The sequence below is a fragment of the Pomacea canaliculata genome, linkage group LG4 (genome assembly GCF_003073045.1).
Source record: "Pomacea canaliculata isolate SZHN2017 linkage group LG4, ASM307304v1, whole genome shotgun sequence".
NCBI lineage: Eukaryota > Metazoa > Mollusca > Gastropoda > Architaenioglossa > Ampullariidae > Pomacea > Pomacea canaliculata.
Genome location: NC_037593.1, coordinates 15,501,252 through 15,522,064, shown reverse-complemented (window position 1 = coordinate 15,522,064; position 20,813 = coordinate 15,501,252). Strand labels below are relative to the sequence as shown.

General features: G+C 39.8%; 2 protein-coding genes across 3 annotated transcripts; both read right to left on the bottom strand.

The window, feature by feature from the left end:
* Positions 1 to 518: 518 nt before the first annotated feature.
* Positions 519 to 13,092, bottom strand: LOC112561573 (poly(U)-specific endoribonuclease-like). Its single transcript, XM_025234136.1, has 9 exons — positions 13,087 to 13,092; positions 10,510 to 10,675; positions 10,121 to 10,234; positions 8,439 to 8,583; positions 6,865 to 7,067; positions 6,558 to 6,677; positions 1,926 to 2,159; positions 1,364 to 1,601; positions 519 to 1,136 (listed from the first exon to the last, which is right to left on the bottom strand). Exons 1-9 carry the CDS (start codon positions 13,090 to 13,092, stop codon positions 908 to 910), a joined length of 1,455 nt encoding a protein of 484 aa, XP_025089921.1. The 3' UTR covers positions 519 to 907.
* Positions 12,237 to 18,439, bottom strand: LOC112563010 (ras-related protein Rab-13-like). Of its 2 annotated transcripts, none has more exons than XM_025236687.1 (4): positions 18,380 to 18,439; positions 17,767 to 17,870; positions 17,360 to 17,512; positions 12,237 to 14,420 (listed from the first exon to the last, which is right to left on the bottom strand). In XM_025236687.1, the coding sequence occupies exons 2-4, from the start codon at positions 17,857 to 17,859 to the stop codon at positions 13,965 to 13,967; spliced, it is 702 nt and encodes a 233-aa protein (XP_025092472.1). In that variant the 5' UTR covers positions 17,860 to 17,870; positions 18,380 to 18,439; the 3' UTR covers positions 12,237 to 13,964. The 2 variants fall into 2 exon arrangements, with proteins under 2 accessions (XP_025092472.1, XP_025092471.1); XM_025236686.1 differs by having other exon boundaries at positions 18,391 to 18,439.
* Positions 18,440 to 20,813: the final 2,374 nt, after the last annotated feature.

Sequence of the window (20,813 nt, the reverse complement as noted above, 5' to 3'; positions counted from 1 at the left end):
ATTCTGTATGAGGAATTCTGTTAAATATTTCGTCAATTAGATTCCTATATTATTATTCCTATATTATTATTTCTACTTTACGCACTTGAAAGACATGAGAGTTATCAAACATCGTTTTATTTTATTTTAATTATTTGTTCCGTCTTCGTTAACCGTACGATCAGCTTTAGTCACGTGACGTCTTCAGTTTTGCCCAGGTATTAGTTGAGTAACGTTGGCGTCGTGTTAGACCAGCTGAAAATTTACACCTGTTCAAGTGACATGATTCATGTCAAAACAATTTTGTTCCATAAAAGATATTTGTGCCTAAAAAGGCGCTAGTCAGTTTAAGTTTATATATATATCCCAGCTGTTTCATCAACAGATGGTTGCTGAGGAGAAAGTGGGTTAGTAGGTGAAAACTGATCTGAGGATCCAAGCGGATACTTGTAATATGGTCAGAGTCAATTGATTTGTCATTACACTGATTAAATCTCTTTCTCTCTCTCTCAAACACACACACAAAGCAGACACACACAATGATGAAAACTCCTTTATGGACGAATGCAACAGTAGATTTTTATTAAACATATGCTGCGATGTTACTCCCGTGTCGTCATGCTTGAAGCAAATATTCCCCTTGCAAGTGATTTTCTTGCGCTTCACAGTGAGTGATGCCAATAAGCACATAAATATTATTATTATTATTATTATTATTATTATTATTATTATTATTATTATTATTATTATTATTATTATTATTATTATTATTATTACATTAAAATAACTACATATATAAGTTGTTGTGATACTAAAAACATCCTCATTAAAAATGAATAAATCTGTTTAACCAATCCCTACTGTTTTCAAGACAAGTCTCTAACAATCGAATTGAAAGTTAACGTGATTCAGAGATACGTTGATCCAATCAGATTGAAGGATAAGCTGATCCAATCTGCAGGCCCGACACATGCGCGATGTCCCACGTCTGAATGGCGTAGGTCTGTCCCCCTAGCCTCACCTTGCAGATGGCATCGGTGAACTCAAATGCACACAGGGTGTACAGCGCCAGGTCGAACTGCGGGCTGGTGGCGATGAAGAAAGAACCCAAGTTCTTCACAGCTTTAGACCTCGTCGAGGCAGGATTCCAGGTAAAACTTGGTGCTCACCAAAAAAGGCTGGCACACAATCACGGACGAAATAATTATACAGTATTAAAATATGGATGAGGTTGGAGGCATGAATAAAAGGTGGGAGGAGAGCATGTTTATCAGTGGAAAATACGCAGAATAGTCCGTAAGAATGAATCGCAGTCAGATACTGTTTGGATGTTTTGATAGCTCGGTTAGGATAGATAGAAAGACAGAGAGATAGATAGTACAACCCTACCTGGACTCTTCTAACATATCCGTAGTAGTTTAGCCGCCCAGCTGCTTCCTCCCTGTAAAACTGGATCCAGTTGTGCAAACCAGAAATGGATGAGGATGAACTGAGCTCACCTACCATCACGTGTTCAAATCCGCAGCTGTCCAGAATGTTCGGCTTAGACTTGGATCTCGGATACAAGTTAAACCAGAGTGAGTAGAATTTATTCTCGAAATCCTCAACGCTGCTTACGTGACCTGCAGGTTGTCAACAAAAGACACGTGACCAGTAATCAAACGCAAGACTGCACTTGTCCAAAAAAATCAAAAGAGTAAGTTGGGGAATGAACTACTAATGGTGGTTATGAAGATAATTAAATGAACAGAAACATGAAAATATTTTCTATCTTTTTCTATTTTTACTTATGTGGAAAAAATACAGGGCATATCATTTGTTGTTGTTGTTATTATTATTATTATTATCATCAACAACATTAATATTGTTGTTAAACAAGAAAACAAGATATAATGTGGCTATTTGGAAAAAAAACCTGCATCTGCAGTCACAGAAGGACCTCCAACCTCGACACTTGAGATACGAGTAGAGTTCCTTGAAGATGACAGTGGATGTCAAGAGACTGTACAGTGTGTCTATCTCCTGCTGCTCAGCATCCGTGATGGAGTCAGTCTTCCCTTGAGCGGGTTGAAGTTGTTTAAGAGAGCCAGAAAGGCGGTGTATATGGGGCGAGAGTTTAACAAAGCCTCGTCCACGTAAGTGAAGAACCTGCACAGCATTGTCAAGGTGTGACAAGAGAACTGAAATCATGGGAAACGTTAGAAAAAGCTCTTGTGTTGTGATTAAGGCTTAAAAATGCATTTACCTGTGAACAATTTTCGAAACTAGCATACCTGTCTACCGATTGGTCAGTTGTACTCCTGCTGGATACTTTGGACTGCCAACTAATGTTGTACTGAGATGACGTCAGACGATGGTCGTCGTTTGCCCAGAAATACTCAGTTACATCTGGTAAATTCTTTACACGACCTACCATTGCCTGCAACATTATTTTTTAATGTTTATCAGTGTTTGTAATGGCTTGCGATGAGAGAGTCTGTGACAACTACGGACACTGTTCATGCTGCAAAAAGGCTTGCTCACATATCAAGAAAAAAATATAAGCAAAATAACAGCTTTCAACACCATATAAATCTCAATTATTTAATTTTTATTAATCGATATATTTTTCATCTTTATATTCTATGTGAGAAAAAGAGATAGAAAAACATATATGCCTGATTATCCTGTACGCTCACAGAAAGAGAGAAAGAAAGTAAGACATCAACATTAAGGAAGGGAAGAGAGGGACAAAAAGAAAAAAAGAGGTGAGGATGGCATGATAAGTAGATAAAGGACACACACACGCACACATACACACATATATACACACACACACACGCAAGAGCACACACACACTATCACATCCTGTTTTGATATACTCCACCTGCACTGAAGAAGTAGGCCACCAGCACGATACCGCAGAAGGTTACAAATCTCCAGCAAATATCCATGTCTGCTATTCCTCTACCTCACCCTTACACCCGAGTGTCTGCAGGATTCAGCTGTTCCTTCCTTTCTCACATTCCTCTCCTGTAACGAGGTTAGGCAGCCTGTACTCTCGGTCATGGATATTTATAGTCGTCGCCCTGGGAAACGCACTCCTCACACGATGCGAGACTCTGCACGCACTCCCAGCCATCGAATTCCTTTCTCCTCTTCACTACCATGTTGACTTTCCTTCCGCAGAAAAATTATCACATTTTGTTTGATGTGTTTTGGTTTGTTTGTGTGTTTGTTTTTAAACTAAAGGTGGTCGTGTTCAGGAGTAAGAAACACGTGAAGCTCGACTCCGAGCAGGTAAACCGTCTGTCGCTGTTTTACCCGACCATGTTGTGGACAGGCTATCAATCTCTGTGCCTTATCTTGAGTATAGATTGTACAATGTCCTACTTCCAACACCTTTTAATTCTAGATATATATAAGCTTGGTGTAACGAGACTGCTGGGATACGTAGGCATTCAGATTTACAATCACTCACACCCACTCCCTCATTTTCTGAGTCTGCTGCCCTACATCAATACCAAATCGTTATCAGATGTTTCATTCTTTTTCTTTCTCTCTCACACACACTAAGCTACAATCTGGCGAGGTGCGGTGTTTCCCCAACGTATCGGCTCGTCTGCACAGCTCTCAGCAGTCATGTGAACTTTGACCGGGGTCGTTGTGTGCTCAAGACGTAGCAAGTAAATATCACGTGCTGCTCAAATATTGAGCCTACACGCAGCGCATCTGAACATTAAGCCAGTTCACGTCACAGCACTTTCTTTATGCCAAGTAACAGACAAAATTATATATCTATATATATTTCTAAACGCTCTAAGCTGCTTCAGATGAGAATTACTGAAATATTTGTAGCAAAACTCTGAACATTGGCTGCGGCCTCTCATCCACCAACAGGAACTGTATACTTTGAACAATGATTGTCGTAAATCTCTTTAGTAGCCAGGGCATTACTTAGGAACACTTTGTAAATATGTGCAAAAAATTATTTTTGTCCACATTGTAGTCATTCCATTCCCTTTTTAATGTCACATCTTTAGTCATTGTAGTAGTCTAGCATTTTAGCACACTCTCCATTTAAGGTTTGTGGCATTTGTTGAATGGTATAATCTACTCCTACCATCCTTGTAAATAAAAATTGTCATTATCGTTGTAATTTTGTCCCTCTCCTTCCACGTTTTCTCTCTGGTATTAGTGTTCACGTGTTTGCCTACTTGTTTGCCTGCTACTGGCTTTATAAACACAAAGTCCTGTAAATATTCACTTGTAGGACAAGCATACACATTCATACACAAACGCATTTGCATAACATTATACAAGGTAGGCAGGCTATAGTTAACAATCTGTGGCCGTAGTCATGAATCCAATGTATGTCGTTGCCCTAAGGTAACAGGAAAATCTCAAGAACAAACACCTTTCCGAAGGGATAAAGCGGCGATAAAGATGTCTGCGGGTAAATACCTATTATACAATCGCATTGCAACTACGAAATCAAGCTTTCTTGCGTTCCAAATTTGTGTCTCGGGGGTTAGGACTTACCCTCGACTTATAACTGCATCACCTCGTTGTGCTGTCCCACACACCATGATCGAGTCCTGCATTGCCCGCATCATCACAATAAAACTCACCTGTTGACACAGTGTTTACAGCCTTTGAGCTTCGCCGTCCTCACCTGCGTCAGTAGGCTTGCCGCCTCACGGGTGTGTTCGTGTCTAAGTCGCTGTTTCATGTAAGTGTTAATGGCAAAGTTTACGGTGTTTACGTGGCTGTCACGGGTCATCATCAGCATCACAGATGCAGCAAGCCAACTAGGTGGGCTTTCGAAGATGTCAGCAACTGCGATATATAGATACTTTCTGTTGTGTGTGTGTTTGTGTGTGTTGTTTGCTCTTTGAACTTTTTTTGTAATTTTTAAAACTGAAGCTACATTTGCAAATCTGTTCATATTCCATATTGGTTTACATGAAATCGTGAAATAACCTTTTCCCTGTCGGATGATAGTTGCATGCTTCACATTCTTTTTTGTTACAATACTGTTTTAAAATCTCATAATCTGTGAGTTATTTCGATTTTAATTCTTTTATTTTCCTTTTTTTAATTCACCAGATGAAATATCTTAAGCGCAAGCTGTGAGATTATTATAGAGATTAAAGCAGAGAAAGGTCTAAAGAAATAATACAAATTAAAACAGCTATTTCACACAGTTTTCTGTGAACAGATAGGCTAATAAGAAGACATTTCTGAACTGCTGTAGGACAGACGTGCGTCAAAACTTTGGTTGTTCGAGCAATATTTATTCACCGCCAGTGCTGACATTAAAACTGTATTCGTCCGCCCTATTCACTGTATATTTATATGTTGTCGTGCTGTGCCGCTTTTTCTTTCTTCGCCATCTGGATTTTTATTGCGATCTGAGTTTAAAGGGAGATAATCACCGCTCGGTGATTGGAGGGAAGGATTAGCTCCCGTTGTTGATCATGCGGGTGAAAACCAGAGCAAAAGTGTTAAATTTAAAATATTATAATTAAATGATAACATTTAGACTTTCAGATAAATGTTCAGATTATATTATAATTTTCTTTATTGCTGTCTTATCATAATTGTTTTGGGAATAGTGGGATTTACATTTTTAAAATTTAAACAGTTTCTTTGTTCCTAAGCCTATTAATTTGAAAAAAATAGAGCTGAAGCCTACCACAAAAAAAAGAGCGGTTATGTAAAAAAAAGAGAATTAGAAGATAATTCAGAAACCAAAAATATAGAAATAAATGTTTTAGCTTGAATAACTGAGCTAACAGCTCATTGAAAAGCTATGTCGATTTGGTGGCATCAGCAATATTTCTAATAAATTGATTAGCAATGATCCTGCTTTATCAACTCATCCGTGTTGTACAGAAAGTCCATAGCTTTGCTTAAAGACAATCAACTCATGAACAAGACATGCAAGTTAGATGGAAGGATAAGCTGATCCAATCTGCAGGCCCGACACATGCGCGATGTCCCACGTCTGAATGGCGTAGCTCGTGCCCCCGAGCTTTATGTTGCAGATGGCGTCGGTGTACTCAAACGCACACAGGGTGTACAGCGCCAGGTCGAACTGCGGGCTGGTGCCGATGAAGAAAGAGCCCAGGCTCTTCGCAGCTTCCGAAGTCGACGAGAGGCTTCCAGGAGAACTTGGCGCCCGCCACATAAGGCTAACACGAAAGGAAGAAAGCAGGAGAGATGAGTGAAGCAGTGGAGGGATGAGTGGTAAGTGAACGGACAAAAGCTTCGCTATGGCAGTGTTATAGAAAAACAACTAAAGGATGGAGCAAGCAAACGGACATACAGACAAACAAGTGACGTGTCGAATCATGACAGAGGCGGACAGGCTGTGAACAGGTTGTTGGGTGTAGAGGGACGGAGGGATGAAGAGACTAAAAAGAGACTGGGTGGGTTGGTTGGTTGTTTTATCTATAAAGTGAGTTAAAAAATTGCCTTACCAGAACCCTTCTAACGTATCCGTAGTAGTTTAGCCGTCCTGCTTTCTCCTCTCTGTAAAACTGGATCCAGTTGTGGAAGCCGCCAACTGAGGTGGACGAACTGAGCTCACCTACCAATCACGTGCTCGAAGCCACAGCTGTCCAGAACGTTCGGCTTGGAACTGGACCTCGGATACAGGTTAAACCAGAGTAAGTAGAACTTAGTCTTGAAGTCAGTGACGCTGCTTATTTTACCTGCAATAGGTCGACAAATAACACGTGACCAGATGATCAAACGGATACCTTCACACATTTTACATGCAGAAAGGACTCATGATGCTAAGTGATTGGAAACAATATAAACTAAGCTGCATCTACTTTGAAACCAAAATGCTACATTGCCAGAACCAAGTATTTTTTTTTGTAGATGTTATCCACGAACCTCGACATTTGAGATAGGAGTAGAGTTTGTTGAAGAGGGCAGTGGGTGTCAGGAGGCTGTACAGTTTGTCCATTTCCGCCTGTTCAGCAGTTGTGATGGAGTCACTCGTCCCTGTCAGAGCGTAGAAGTTGTCCAAGATGGCCACGAAGGCCGTGTAGATGGCGCGAGAATTCAGCGTGGTCTCGTCCACGTACGTGAAAAACCTGTTACATACTAGTAGCATCAGTCCTGTCCCTAACACACCCGTGTGAGCTTTAAGTAGAGACGACATCCAATAATAAATATATTGAAATAAGTAAAATATTAAAATATATCTAATATTTTTATGTGTTTTATCCTTTTATTGATATCTTAGTCCGTACATTATTTCCTTTAGTAATTCCTTTGGCAGCAAATAATATTTTTAATGACTGTTAAAACAAAGGTATACTCTTTGTGTTTGCAGCCTTTTTTTTTTTTTTTTTTTTTTGCAAGAGTAGGATGTTTAAGAATTTTTATTCTAAAGCAAATAATCAATAAAACGAGAAAGTTGTATTCATCTTCTACTCTCAGTCACAAAAGCAGCAAAAGAATGTCAGAAATGTAAACATTCATTGGACTCTCTTAAAGATAATACCGGGGTATTTATGTCCAAGCTTAGCCCCTGTGAAGTCCCTATTTAAGGGGTCACTTCTATTTTTAGCGACTTGGCTTCTCGTGAGAGGTGTTCTCTGAAAGATCAAAAGACTGAAAGTGTTTTATTCTTCCAATACCGTTATAATTAAGCCTTGGAGTTCTAAGGAGACTGAAATGACACTCAGGTAGTTTATCCACAATACAAAGTGGAGGGTGGAATAAACCATCATTGTGGCTAGACAAGATCACTAGAGGAATTCTGGTTCAAAGTGCATGGGGTTTTTTTTTTTTTTTTTTTTTTTTTTTTTTTTTTTTTTGTCCTAAAATGGTGCTGCGTTGGTTGAAAGTCTGGTTCCTGCTAAAGAAACAGATGATCAAAGTCGATAGTAAGCTGAAGAGATAAGTCTGCATAGTTCGCTAAGCAGAATATTCCAGAATATTGTCAGGAACTAGAATGTCTGCCAGGGAAAGCAGTAAGAGGAAATTGCTTGAACTAAAATAAGCTCGTTGGCCAAAAACTAGTTTCTGACCACCTGGTTCATGAATCTCAGTCTTTGTGTCCGCTTGACTAAAGAAATTCAAACTGTCCCTGATGGGAGACAACTGTTTTATAGAGACTAAACCAAAATTATTTCGTTTGTTTCACAACAGATGATAAACAATGAACATGTAAGTGTGTTTTAAATCTGCTGTAATAATTCTTCCAAATTCTTAAATGTAGGGAACATGAAAAGTAGCATATCCACTATACTTGAAATCGAAAGGAAATTAGAGCAAAAGGCAAAAGACAGTCATTTAAAACAAAATGAAAAAATACACAGTTAAGAAAATAGAAGAACTCAACTAATAAGTATTGTAGTAAAAAAATATATGTTAAATAAATAAAGGCATGGAGCAGAACTCAAAGTAGCCTCTGAAAAATCTGCTGTCTTTAAGAAAACCAAAAAGGTTTTTCTTACTTGCTTGTCGATTGGTCAGTCGTGCTGCTGCTGGCTACCTGCGTCTGCCAGTTGGCAGTGAACTGAGATGTCGTCAAACGATGATTGTCGTTGGTCCACAGGTACTCGGTCATGTCATTGAACACACTACACGTCTGCCCAGTAACTGAAAAATTAGTTTTGAGATACAGCAGTGGCAACAAGAACTGAGTAGTGAGTAATTACTACCGATGCAGTGAACACTACTTTTACATAACAAGCATCTTAACAGTCGTAACATAGATATTATTGAAAGATAACTACCAGTGTTTTACAAATTTTAAAATCAACGTAGTTTTATTTTATCAATAATGGTCAGTTTGCGGAATGAACAAGATTCACAGAGAGAGGGAAGGATTATTTATATAGAGGTTCATGCTTATTTCATGCAATCATATAAAAGTTTGTATTTTGTTAATCAGCAAACTAGAGTATTCATCTTCAGAAATGTATATAAAGGCATCTTTTTTCCATCGATGGCTAAATCTTTATATCGGCTTTAGTTTGTGTGAAAAGGTATGTATGTCTATACATTTGTCTTGTATCGCTCTCTCCCCTCTTTCTTTCTATCTCTTTATCTCTCATCTCTCCCTCCCCCAGCTCTCTCTTTCTCTCTCCTATCCCAGAAGTAGGTGTATCCGGATGCAAAGAATAAAAATGAAAAAAAGAAAATGCAGCTTGCTGTTGTGATTTCCGACAGATTGCATGCCATGTTATCTGTCTTCAGCCACCATGCTTTTTTTGTCTGTTTCCGGCATTATTTATTCATGCACAACCATAGACGGACACTACCTAAGGAGAGATAATCGAGTTGCTGTTTACTTCCGCTGCTGATCTTTGTTTCTTAGTGTCAGTCTGGAGAGTGCACTTCCTGTTCGTAGAGAAAAAAAGTTCGCGGATGTTGTTCCTTTATTTATTCATAATCTACTCTCCACAGACATTGTTCGCTCACAGTTTACACTTCCAGCACGCTGTCTGAAAATCTGTGATGAGATTTTTGCTTTGAATTCCTGGGCAAGCTGAACATAAATGTCAGGCAATTTTTTTTTTAATCGAACAAAGCAGGCGAGTAAAGAAATTAAGAAATGACCGGTATTTTTTTTTCAAAGTTGATTAGGTTCAGTTCTGGTTGGAATAGCCTGTGATTATGTTTCCTGTATTAGTGCTGCTTATAAAATGGTTCAAACTGGTGCAAAATATTCTCGTTTCCTGTCTGTGATATTTTCTCATACTGTACTGTGTGGATTTGTCCGTGGCTTACTAGTTTTTATGGGTAAGTTCTTTACAGGACGTAGAGATGGAGTAATTGCAAACTGACAGTCACATTTGTGGAAGATCCAAACGAGCTTGAAACGTGCATGGTTTGTTTGTTTGCCTTCTGCCAATAATATACCTCGGTCTGGCTGTATTTGTGTACTTTCTCTTATATGTTGTTTTGTGCCAAAAGCTATATATTGTTATGTGTTTGCGGTCTTTATGGGGTTTTTTTCCTTCTGCTATTATCGTTAATCTTTTGTCGTTTTCTTTCGTTCACTGTCTTGTTAGCTCCGTGAGCTAAATGTGTTACTAATAGTTTGAAGGCTAATTTTTGTAGCTTTTTGTTAACATTATGTTGGAAGAAAACTGTTAGTAACCGTTACTTTTATGTTAACAGTTGTTCTTACCACATGTAGCCATGTAGTCAAGGCAACAGTCACTGTAGCTCAGGCAAGCGGTGTTACACTGGCATGGCTGGGACGAGTCCACCCCGGCTCCACATCGCCCCACACAGCTCTGAGCTGCGAGGTCAAAGATCATAGTTGGAGTGTGTGAAATTATGGTTTACATTGTGTAACTGCAGAATAGCACCAGCGCTCAACTTCTATGTTTGGAATAAATAGTGATACATTTTACACACACACACAAATTGGAGACAAGCTGAACTTGTGTTGTTCATAATTGTGAATAATGAATAACATAATTAATATCGTAATAATACTTGAATAGGAGAAAAAGATTGAAAAAGAAGAAATAAAAACATCACGTGTTTTGTATTACCACCTACATACTACACCTGCGGTGAAGGAGGAGACCGCCAGGACGATCCCCCAGAAGGCGAGAAGTCTACAGCTGTGTCCATGTCTACAGGTCCAGTATCTTGTCAACAACTTGTCCAGATGGCTGCAAGACTCTGTCCCTCGCGCCTTCTTACTGATATTTCTTAGGAGGAAGCAGGACAGCTGTAGAGCAAGTCATGGCTTCTTATAGTGGGACGTCGGCTCTTGAAGTTGTCTTCACACAATGCGAAACTTTGTACCCAGTGAGTGGCTATCAAAGTCCCTTCATATTCCCACCCATCCACCGAGAAGAATGGTGATGGTTGCGCTGCTCATATTTCACACGTAAATCTTCATTTCAGTTGCCTGCATCAAGAGAGAGAATGAGTTGATAATGTAGAACAAAGTTGTTTTTTTTCTTCCAGTTTCCTGACATTCATCTTAAGAAAGTTGGTCAAGTTTGGAAATAAGGCCCAAGAGACGCTGGAGGTCTCGTTCAGATGGTATTTTCCTCCTTAAAGTCATAGAGATTATAAATTAGTCTGGAGTCCTTTGACCTCTGCCAGTCTTGAGTAGCCTACGTCGGTATTTCCAACACTTTATTTAAACAAGGGCCGATTGTGTCGAGGTTGGAAAAAGAGTTGGTGATCAGACCAGTGCAAATGGTGGCTTGCTTCTCTCTTTGTCTAGTTAGAGGATATCGGAGACAAATTATTTCACACACAGACATACATACAGATGCCTGCACTGTGGACACACCGACTGACAAGAGCATGTACCAGACTTTAAACCGACAAGGAGGCTCCCGTCATGACCCTCCCCACCTTATCGCATTAACAGCTTTACCACCTCCTCCACCCTTCAGTTACCTGTTTACCGTTCACATAACTGGATCATTTCCCCAAGCTCTTACTAGCACCACAGGCCCTCGGCAACAAAAAAACAAACAAAACAAAAATGCGCAGCTTAATTAGATGAGCTCTTGTCTGTGGGGTTAATCACGATGTGACGAGAACCAAAGGTCGGGTTCAGGCGTGTAATTACTTTTCTGCTGCTAAGAGATGCAACCGTCGTTAAACGGTAAGAAGATACTCATTACTGCTGGGAAAGAAATATTTGAAATGTTATCAAGTTAAACCTTTTAATTATCAAGCTTGGAAACTTAACGGAGGAGAAAAGTACAAGTTATCAGAGTTAAATTTCTTCGCAAAATTCGCTGGGTTTTGTCGATGGGTTAGAAACTTGTGGCCAGGTGAACAAAGCGATTTCGGAGTTCAGTCTCCAGTCTAATCAAAGGAGGTAACAGTAGAGAGGCAATCACTGTTGTTTGACCTTTTACCACACGAGACAAGATTCCACATCGCCTTTTACAACTTTAGAACTCTTGTTGTTCGAGGGGAAACTGCGGATCTGTCTTGACTTCAACTGGTACTTGTGTGTAATGTCAAATGCTCCAACATTTATGAAAAGGTCATACAAGTAAGTGAAGTCATTGTCTACCCAGGGGACGCCACTCAAGCGAGTATTTAAAGATTTGATAGACGATGGTGGAGATGTGAAGTGGTCTTGACGAGGGAAAATATATTGTGACTCGCGACAAAGGGAGGAGACCTCATTTACTCCCGAGAAAACATCCATGAACTCTCTCCTCTCTGGTTTTGGATAAATATTTGAGATGTCATGTAGTCGTGAAGCACAAAATAGATGTCTACACAACCCTTCAACATTTGATTTCTTCTTTTTTCATTTTTCCACCTTTCAAGTCATCATCTTAATTTTAATTTTCTTTCTTTCCCAAAATAATTTCTAGTTCAATGATCATATTTGCAACGAAAGAGGAGACTGAGAATTTCTGTGATCCTCAGAGCAATTTCGTTGGACTGGATGGAACCTGTTGTTACATACAAACATTCCATAACAACGACTCACGAAATAGAACTGAAGGCTGAATACACGAGCTGCAAAGAAAAATCTGATTTAATATTTATTAACAACAGAGAAAAACTGGGTTCTCACCTTTTGTGTTGTAAGAAAGTACATTTAATTAAACCTTAATCGCTCTTAATCGTTTTTAGGAAAGATGTCTTTCCTACTTTCTCATTTTTTTCTTCCCTTCTCTCTTTTTCTTCCTTTCTCTTTTTCTCTCTTTCTCGTGTTCGCTTTCTTTCTCTCACTTTCTCTCTTTCTTTCTTTCTTTCTTTTTACAATCACAGGCTTTCTACGGTTAGTTTAAAGCGAGAATCGCCTCTTCTTTTACTGCTCTTAATTATTTTCTTCTCTCCATGAGAAAAAAAGAAACGTTTTCTGTCACGTGCTGAGATTTAATTTTTTTTTAATATGAACTGTAACAAACAGAAAAAGAAAATAGGATTCCTAATAACATTTAAGAGAAAACCTTTGACATGATATGGCTTTTGATGACAAAAAGAAAGGTTGCCAGTGGGAACCTTAGAAGACGGAAACGCGGCTAAAAGCTTCACGAGAGCTCACATGCAGAAGAACGAAAAATTATTTAAAATAACAGCTTCTGTTTCTGAGCGCATTTTCACTGCCAAAGAAGTCTTGCTGTAATTGAAGTGAGTAGTTCTATCTACCTTCATTCTTGCGATTAATTATCCAACAATTTGTAGCCAGTCTTTCACTCTGACAAAATAAGATCACTTATTTCTCATCAGCTTGAAATAGGACTCAAAACAAGTTTTTAGTTTTGTGAATGAAAATAAAACGATCACTTTTATAATCTGGATTAAATTTTACCTGCCTTAATGCATTTCTGTGCTTAGTGTTTTTAAGTATTTGTCTTGGATTAGGAATAGAAAGCAGAGATTGCTGGAGGGATTAAATGTGAAAGTTTCTGGACAAGACTTTATTTTGGACAAGTATTTGATGCCAGACTTACAACTGAAGTCTAACAGCTACTTGAAGAGGTCAGAGACACCGATTTCAACGTATTATTTAAGAAATGTCGGTCTGTACCTGTAACTATGGATACAGTCTAAGTGGGACCCGTCGTCGCCTCTCCCTGCTGAAAGACGTGGAGTGGGACTGTTGGAAGAGAACTAACGAAGTGTCTCGAAGGATTACAGTAGTTACAAAAGACCAGACATTATTAGCGCAAGACAAAAATAAATATTACTATAACTGTTTACCTTTTTCATTACATTAAATATATTTAAATGATTTTAGAGATTCCATCACGAATGATGTCAGGCTATTTATATCGAATGACGGCACATGTCAGAGGTCACGACTTCCTGAGCCAGATGATAGTAACGACTCAACTTAGTGCATAAAGAGATGAGTAAAAGTATTGTTATAAAATGTTTTCGAAAATTCAATCCCATTTCTATCAGCATTTATGTAACTTGCGAGCAAACAGATGAATGTATGCTCGTGCACATTTCTGAATAAAACGCAAACTCACGAACGGGTGCTTCCCCACACACACACCACCCCACCCTCACATCCATCTTTAAGACGAGCAACATGAATTCTTCACCGGTGTTTTGACAAGGGAGACCCTCCTTTCAGTCTTATCTTGTTGCTGGCTGGACCCCCTGATTGCCACCTCCCTAGCCACGAGCTTGTCGATGGTGGACTGAAAGACCCTGGCCACCCCTTCTCCGGTCTTGGCGCTGACCTCGAAGGGCCCCGCCACGTCGTCCTTGTGCAGGCGTCTCTCCACGTCACGTGGCAGGGTCCTTGCACCATAAAACTCCTCCGAGGTGTGCTTGAGGTCCAGCCTGGAGGCCACCAGCACCACCATGACGTCATTTCTGACGTTGGCCTTGACCACGCTGAGCCAGTGCTGGACGTGCTGGAGCGTGTCCAGACGTGTAGGGTCGTACATGATGACAGCGGCGTGGGCTCCTCTGTAGTAGGAGGCCGTGATGGTGCGATACCGCTCCTGGCCGGCTGTGTCCCAGATCTGATGTGAGAAAAACAAAAACTCTTTTTAGTGACCATCATCAGAATTACTTATTTTTAACCACCACCACCTCTGTCACCTAGATAAATCAACTGCACATGGTCAACCTAGGTTGGACGGCCTAGATCACAAGCCAGTGATGAGATAAGAGTAAACAAAAAGGGAGCGAGAGAAGAAATGTATAAAAGTTTCGTGGAAACTTGACTTCTGTCCCGAGTTGACCCGAAACTTTTATTTTCATATCAAGCCTTTCCCTGAATTCTCTCTACTCAGTGTCATGTAGAAACTATCATTGCATTCCAATATGCTAGAATGGATAGTCAGAGTTTACACCTTTATTCAAAAATTCCATTTTTTAAATCCCATTGAAAGTCCTGTAATTTTTGTAAAATATTTCAAACTCTCCCATTGTGAAGACCGGAATCACCCTCAAGCAAGCATTACGACCAGGTCCAGTTGTCGTCTGCTCTGTCAATATTCGCGTAAAAAAAAAAGAATGTGGCCAGTCTTCGCTGTGATTCACTTTTCATTCAGTTAGCATCATGATCAAGAGCTGCATCTACAATGCACATGTCTTCACTTCTAAGTAGCCATTGTCACTAAATTATTTGTATTATTTATGTTATTTATACTAATGTATTCCAATAGCATGTTTCTTGGTGTCATTTAGTGCTATGTTCTTACTGTGTAAAATTTCTTTTTTTTCAGGACTACATCAGTTCTAAAGTAGTTCCCCGACAGTGAAGAGGAGAGTAAGCTGCTACTGAACGGCGTCGCGTGAGTGAGGGAAGTCTTTTCACTTCATCGTGAAACACAATATATTTTCATTCATTAAAACTCATTCACATCTGCTTTATCGTCTTTCAAATCTTTAGCCTCGTTTTAAGATGAGTATCTTGGCAAAATGAATTTTCCGTCCATTGACCAGACTAGATACCTAACATCGAAATTACCTGTTGAGTTTCAGCCGGTTGCATGTCAGGAACCCATTAAGAAGACACGACAAGAGGGTTTTTTTTCAAAAAAAAAAGTAACTGATCAGCCTGTATAGCTTGTCTCTGATGTAGGTATTCTTGTTAAGTAATTTATATAAATTTGGGTGTGGGCGTGGTGTGGGTGTGGGAGTGGCTGTTTCGTTCGCGTGCGCGTTTGTATGTAAATAAATAGGTCAGCTTTAGTTTGAATAATACAAACGTTTTCTTTGGAATTGTGGAGAGGAGAAGCCAGGGTCGCAGACAGACTTCGATTAAATGTATTAGTGTCTCATTCTACGCTCACATAGCTTAAAAGATTAGGATAATAATTCAGTTCTTGGAGTCATTACTGTCCAGTTTTTTTTTTTTTTCCCACTCTTGATAAATAGGTTGTCTTGACAACAGTCAACATTTCTTTCCCAGCAGCAAAGCATCTCGTCTGGACTGTTTACCGACCGTTGCATTTCTTGCCAACTTGAAAGTAATCCTATATCTGAACTTGATAACTAAGTCTCGTGACATCACAGTTAACCGAGCGTAATCAGTCTCGTGACATCACAGTTAACCGAGTGTAATCAGTCTCGTGACATCACAGTTAACCGAGTGTAATCAGTCTCGTGACATCACAGTTAACCGTACGACAAAAGCGAAAGTAAATAAGAAGGGCTCGCTTTGTGTTCCCGAGGACCTGTGGAGCCAGCAAGGACTTCGTGAAATTAGTTCCAATCCCAGTGATAAACCAGCTCGGTTAACTGAAGGCTTACGTGGCCCTGCTAACCCTCGGGACTGTTAAAAGCGCGGTGAGCAGGTGAGGTTAATGAAAGCAGGGTGAGATCCTGGCAGGACCGCCTTTACGTACATTAACGTCAATCTTCTGTCTCTGGCTATTGCCGGACAGCTTTTCAAGCAAAATAATGTTATTGAACCGCAAGACACACACGTTGGCTAGCGTGGCGATAAATTATTCAACATGTACTTGCCGCTGTAACAAATCATAACACGAGAGTTAGTACTGGCCGGCGAAGTCCACATCCCGAGACCGCCGCTGGACGGCCAGATGTATCACTACGCGCTGGGCCTTCCCACAGCTCTACACACCTTGTACAATGTAGCCCATTCCAGTCTTCAGCTTTATACTAGTTCCAAATTTTAAATTCTTCAGGTCATACATCATAAAACAACAGAGAAATTCCCGAAGGACAGAGCAATTTTTAAGCGAGAGAGAGAGAAACAATTTTTAAACGAGAGAGGGAGATAAACAATTTTTAAGCAAGAGCCGTGTGTAAGCAATAATCTCAAGTAAAATTCTTGTCGATGTATATTTTTGTTCTTAGAGACGCAAAAAATACTTCTGAAAACCTTTTAAGGATATCATCAAAGTAGCTGTTTTTTCTCCCAACTCTTACCTTTTCATCAGTTCTTTGATCACATTCATGCAGTCAATGCTCGCGGTAGTCCAAAATGTTAAAAGAAAAGTTTGTAACCTTTGGAGAGATATAGGGTACTGAACATTTTTAGGTGAGCCAAGCTATATTTTATATATGTTGCATGGTTCACGTGTATCACAACTCATTTTGAACAATTTTGCAATCACTCCATCTTCAGCTCCATCTGATTATCTGAGTTAAATAATGTTTTCATCAACCACTGTGCACGTACGTTTTTCTTAGAGTAGCCATAAAGAGGATGAACGGTTTCCTCGCTAAATGCTTGAATTTTAGAAGGCATCAAACCTATTTTTTCGATAGTATGAAACGAATAATTTTAACGAAAATGATTACAACAGAAAGAATACTTTTGAAGACATAATAGTCTTATGGCATTTGATAGACTTTATAACCATGTGCTTGTATTTTTTTAAGTCAGTTTCCGAGTATGCCATCTATTTTGAGAAAGTAATTTTTACAGTGCCTATGAGAAGACCCTCCCAAATGATGACAACACACAGCTTAACTAGTTCTTTACCTGTAACTTCACAAGGTCTCCGTTGGGCAGGGAGCAGGTCTTCACAACGAAATCCACTCCGATAGTCGGAAGGTGATCATCGTTGAACTCATCTCTCTCGAACCGTTGCAACAATGATGTTTTACCCGTACCCGATTCCCCCAGCATGAGAAGCTGCACGCACGGACATATCTATATAGGCACATATACATACACATCCATCCAATATACACACTTGCAAACATACATGCACACACGCGAGTCGCCAAGTGACAATTGATGACATGTATGATAAGTGAAGAAGAATGGATGTGGCAGCCATAACAAACACAGCAAACAGAACGGCATGAAAAATCCCTCAAAAATGTAAAATTTATGGAGAACATTTTGTTCATTGTCCTTTCTTTCAAGAATGTTTGTCACTGTACCTTAAACAGGTAAGTGTACCGCAGTCCCGCTGTACCCCACGCTGCCCTGTCTCGGCAGGGTTCTGCACTCGCCACGACCCCTAAGGTACTCATTGTAAGGGCTCCTGTAACAATAACAACAATGTTGCGATCAAACAGAGTAACTTCTACACAATACTCACCCTTCCACTATGTTATCTGATAGCAAAGAGGAGAGCTGCGTAGGATACGAGTTATATTTTCGAGTATGCATCCCTGATTCAACAAAAGTTTATTTTTCTTTTCAATGACTATTTACAATTTTCGAGCTATAAGAGATCTTGTTTACCTACAAGTTGTTGTTTCGTTTTGTTTTCGGGGTAAATCAGCTCTATCTTTTCCTATTCATTTGCAGCATTTTCTGCTAACGATTGTTCAATTCTAAAATCGATCTTCATGATTATATTTTGAAAGTGTGTGTGTGAATCTTTACAACAATTTTTTTACAGCTTGATATCTGCGCTCAGTTTTCATTTACATGTTAATCACGCTTAGGTAAAAAAAAAAAAGTTTTAATTGTTTATATCGTTTTTAAATTTCTTTTTTGCTTTGAGCTGACTTGAATCTACGGGCTACAAGGTAAATATTTACGCACCTGGTTATTTCCTGACGACACACCTCACTCTGACAGCCACCAAAACCTCTCACCTCCGACAAACTGGTCGCGAGCTCTTTGACCCCTGCTGTTGGTCAGAGGGCACTGCCCACGTCACATGATCGTTTGGGTAGCGGGGGGCGGTGCCCGACTAGACCACCTTCTAGCCCTCCTTTGTTATCCTAATTCTCTTACATTAACGCTGCCAACCGACTCATCTAAATTTGGCCAATACCCTAAATGTTTAGATATTGTGAAGCAACAGGAACAGATACAGGGCAGTACTGATGTGTCAGTGACCCAGAGGGTCTTATCAGTAAGACTTGCTTCTGTTTATAGAAAGACCAGCTTCGGAGCCGAGTACACAGACGCTAGCTGGCTGCTAAGTTTATCTGTTAACTAAAATCCTTTCGAGAAACAGGGTGGGCCACTTAAAAGTAGCCCTCATCTTATAACACCCTCGGACGATGTGAGATAATGTTATGCCGACCACCCTGATTAAGCAGCATACCCGACTGATACCGTCCCCAACAGCCACTGAATTGTCTCTATCCTTATGTATGAATGTATGAATAGAAAGCTAACTTTATTCTCTTGTCTAACTCAGTGCGGGGTCTACTCTCCTCCATTGGTATGTCGCCGACGCAAGGGTGGACTGCGTGATGTGCTAAAGGTCACGCGGCTGCGAAGATAATCAGAGGGTGCTGACGTGTCTCTGTCCAGAAAGATGTTTAACTGTCGACTCACTGGCCTCAGGTCACGCTTGCTGATAGTCACGTGACGTCTGCAATCTTGGTGCTGCCTAACACGTTGAGCAAGTGAGTCTTGCTGATGTCACCAGAGTATCAACAGCTAAGCATGCGGCTTGAGCACGTGAGCGCCTTTTTCTTCAGACAGCACAGGTGTGTGTGTGTAACGAGAAAATAATAAAATAAAATAATCATGACGAAGATTTGTAAATAATATAAAGGGGAGGAATGGCTAACTGCGAGAGATAATGGTGGAGGATACTTCATCTTCCTTGGTTTGCAATTTTGATTTTGCTTTTGTCTGCTTCTCGTGTCACAATATGTTGGCAAAGTAAAATTTGCAGCTGGGAGATGTGTCAGTAGAGTAAATCGCACAGCTTATATCACTGGATTTATTTAATGAGTAGATTCTGTGTCATCTGGTAGGTAGGTAAGGTAAAATAGGGAGTTAGATATAGATACAGCGCTCCCGCTGTAGTATGTCAGCCATGAGATTCATTATCATATGACACGTGTACCAAGAGCACTAAGAAAGAATTCAGGAATAACTGTGTGAGCGACAAACACACAGCATTATTTAATATAATTATTTTTACCTATTATTTCTTTATTTTTATTTTTTTTTATCTTTATTATTCTATTATTATTTATTAGTATTATTTCCTAGAAAAGTTAATGGTTGCAAGAGATTGCTACAGAAAGCCATCACCTAGCTCGCCAGTCGAAATTATTTGAGGCGGCTGTAGCCCGCGGGCATCAACCGTGATGCGAACAGAGTGATATGCACACTATTAGAGGGGAATGGGAGGGGAAGTAGGGGAATGTCGTACCCTTCAGGACGTCAAGACCTCACGAAGAAGGCTTACAAGCTGCTTTATTATCTGCATGAAAATAACAAGCACACTTGGAAGTTTTCTCTAGAAGACCTCTCATATTTAGAGACCCTAGAAAGATGCCTCGCGCTAAAAATAATGTTTGACAGATTTTTTTTAAATACCGTCAGATGAGTATTTCCAGCGGTAATTGGCATTATTCAGTAACCAGAAATTAAATGTTTTTGTGGATAAGACCTTCGTCTTTCCAGGAAGTAAAAACAAGGGAGGAATGGTACTTTACTCAGAGCCAGAAACTAAGTCTACATGACGGCAAGGCACCCAGCCCTATAAACAGCTGAGGTAAAAAAAAAAAAAAGTCACCTGATACAATATCCTCAGTCACTTGTGTCTCTTGTAGTAAAATGTCAGCGAGATAAAGTACAACACAAATGGACCAAATAATTACGCTCCTGTAAAGATATTTTTACAATGCTTTACCTTAAGGATCGTAGAATCAACCTTATTTCTAAGGCTGACGTGTGACAATGACAGTATCTTTGTGCTCTTAAAAGAAAAGAGTTAAAGGTCAGGGGGTTACCAAGTAATGATACAAAAAGGTTGGTCACGATAAATGAAGCGATTGTTTGGATTGTGTGGTGTAGGGATTGTCAGCATACGTGTGGTCTGATGGACAACCTAGATGAAGTCAGCTCCCTGGACTCTGCTCGTCTACTCATAAACAGAATTAAAAGGAATCAATTGAAATCTGCATTGTAAAGTGGTTACACATCTCTAGATTATATGCCAAGAGCAAAGGTATTGATTAACCACTAGGAGTGAAGTAGAGGACGAAAATTGAGACTCATTCTT

What these genes read in the sequence shown, in the direction of transcription:
- LOC112561573 (XM_025234136.1), bottom strand. An exon ending in GGTCTCCTCCTTCACCGCAG is followed by an intron (nt 10,235 to 10,509) that starts GTGTAGTATGTA and finishes TTGACCTCGCAG; the next exon opens with CTCAGAGCTGTGTGGGGCGA. An exon ending in CTCCTATCTCAAATGTCGAG is followed by an intron (nt 6,678 to 6,864) that starts GTTCGTGGATAA and finishes GACCTATTGCAG; the next exon opens with GTAAAATAAGCAGCGTCACT.
- LOC112563010 (XM_025236687.1), bottom strand. Translation starts at nt 17,859, where the DNA reads ATGAGTACCTTAGGGGTCGTGGCGAGTGCAGAACCCTGCCGAGACAGG. An exon ending in GGTACACTTACCTGTTTAAG is followed by an intron (nt 17,513 to 17,766) that starts GTACAGTGACAA and finishes CCGTGCGTGCAG; the next exon opens with CTTCTCATGCTGGGGGAATC. An exon ending in GAGACCTTGTGAAGTTACAG is followed by an intron (nt 14,421 to 17,359) that starts GTAAAGAACTAG and finishes TTCTCACATCAG; the next exon opens with ATCTGGGACACAGCCGGCCA.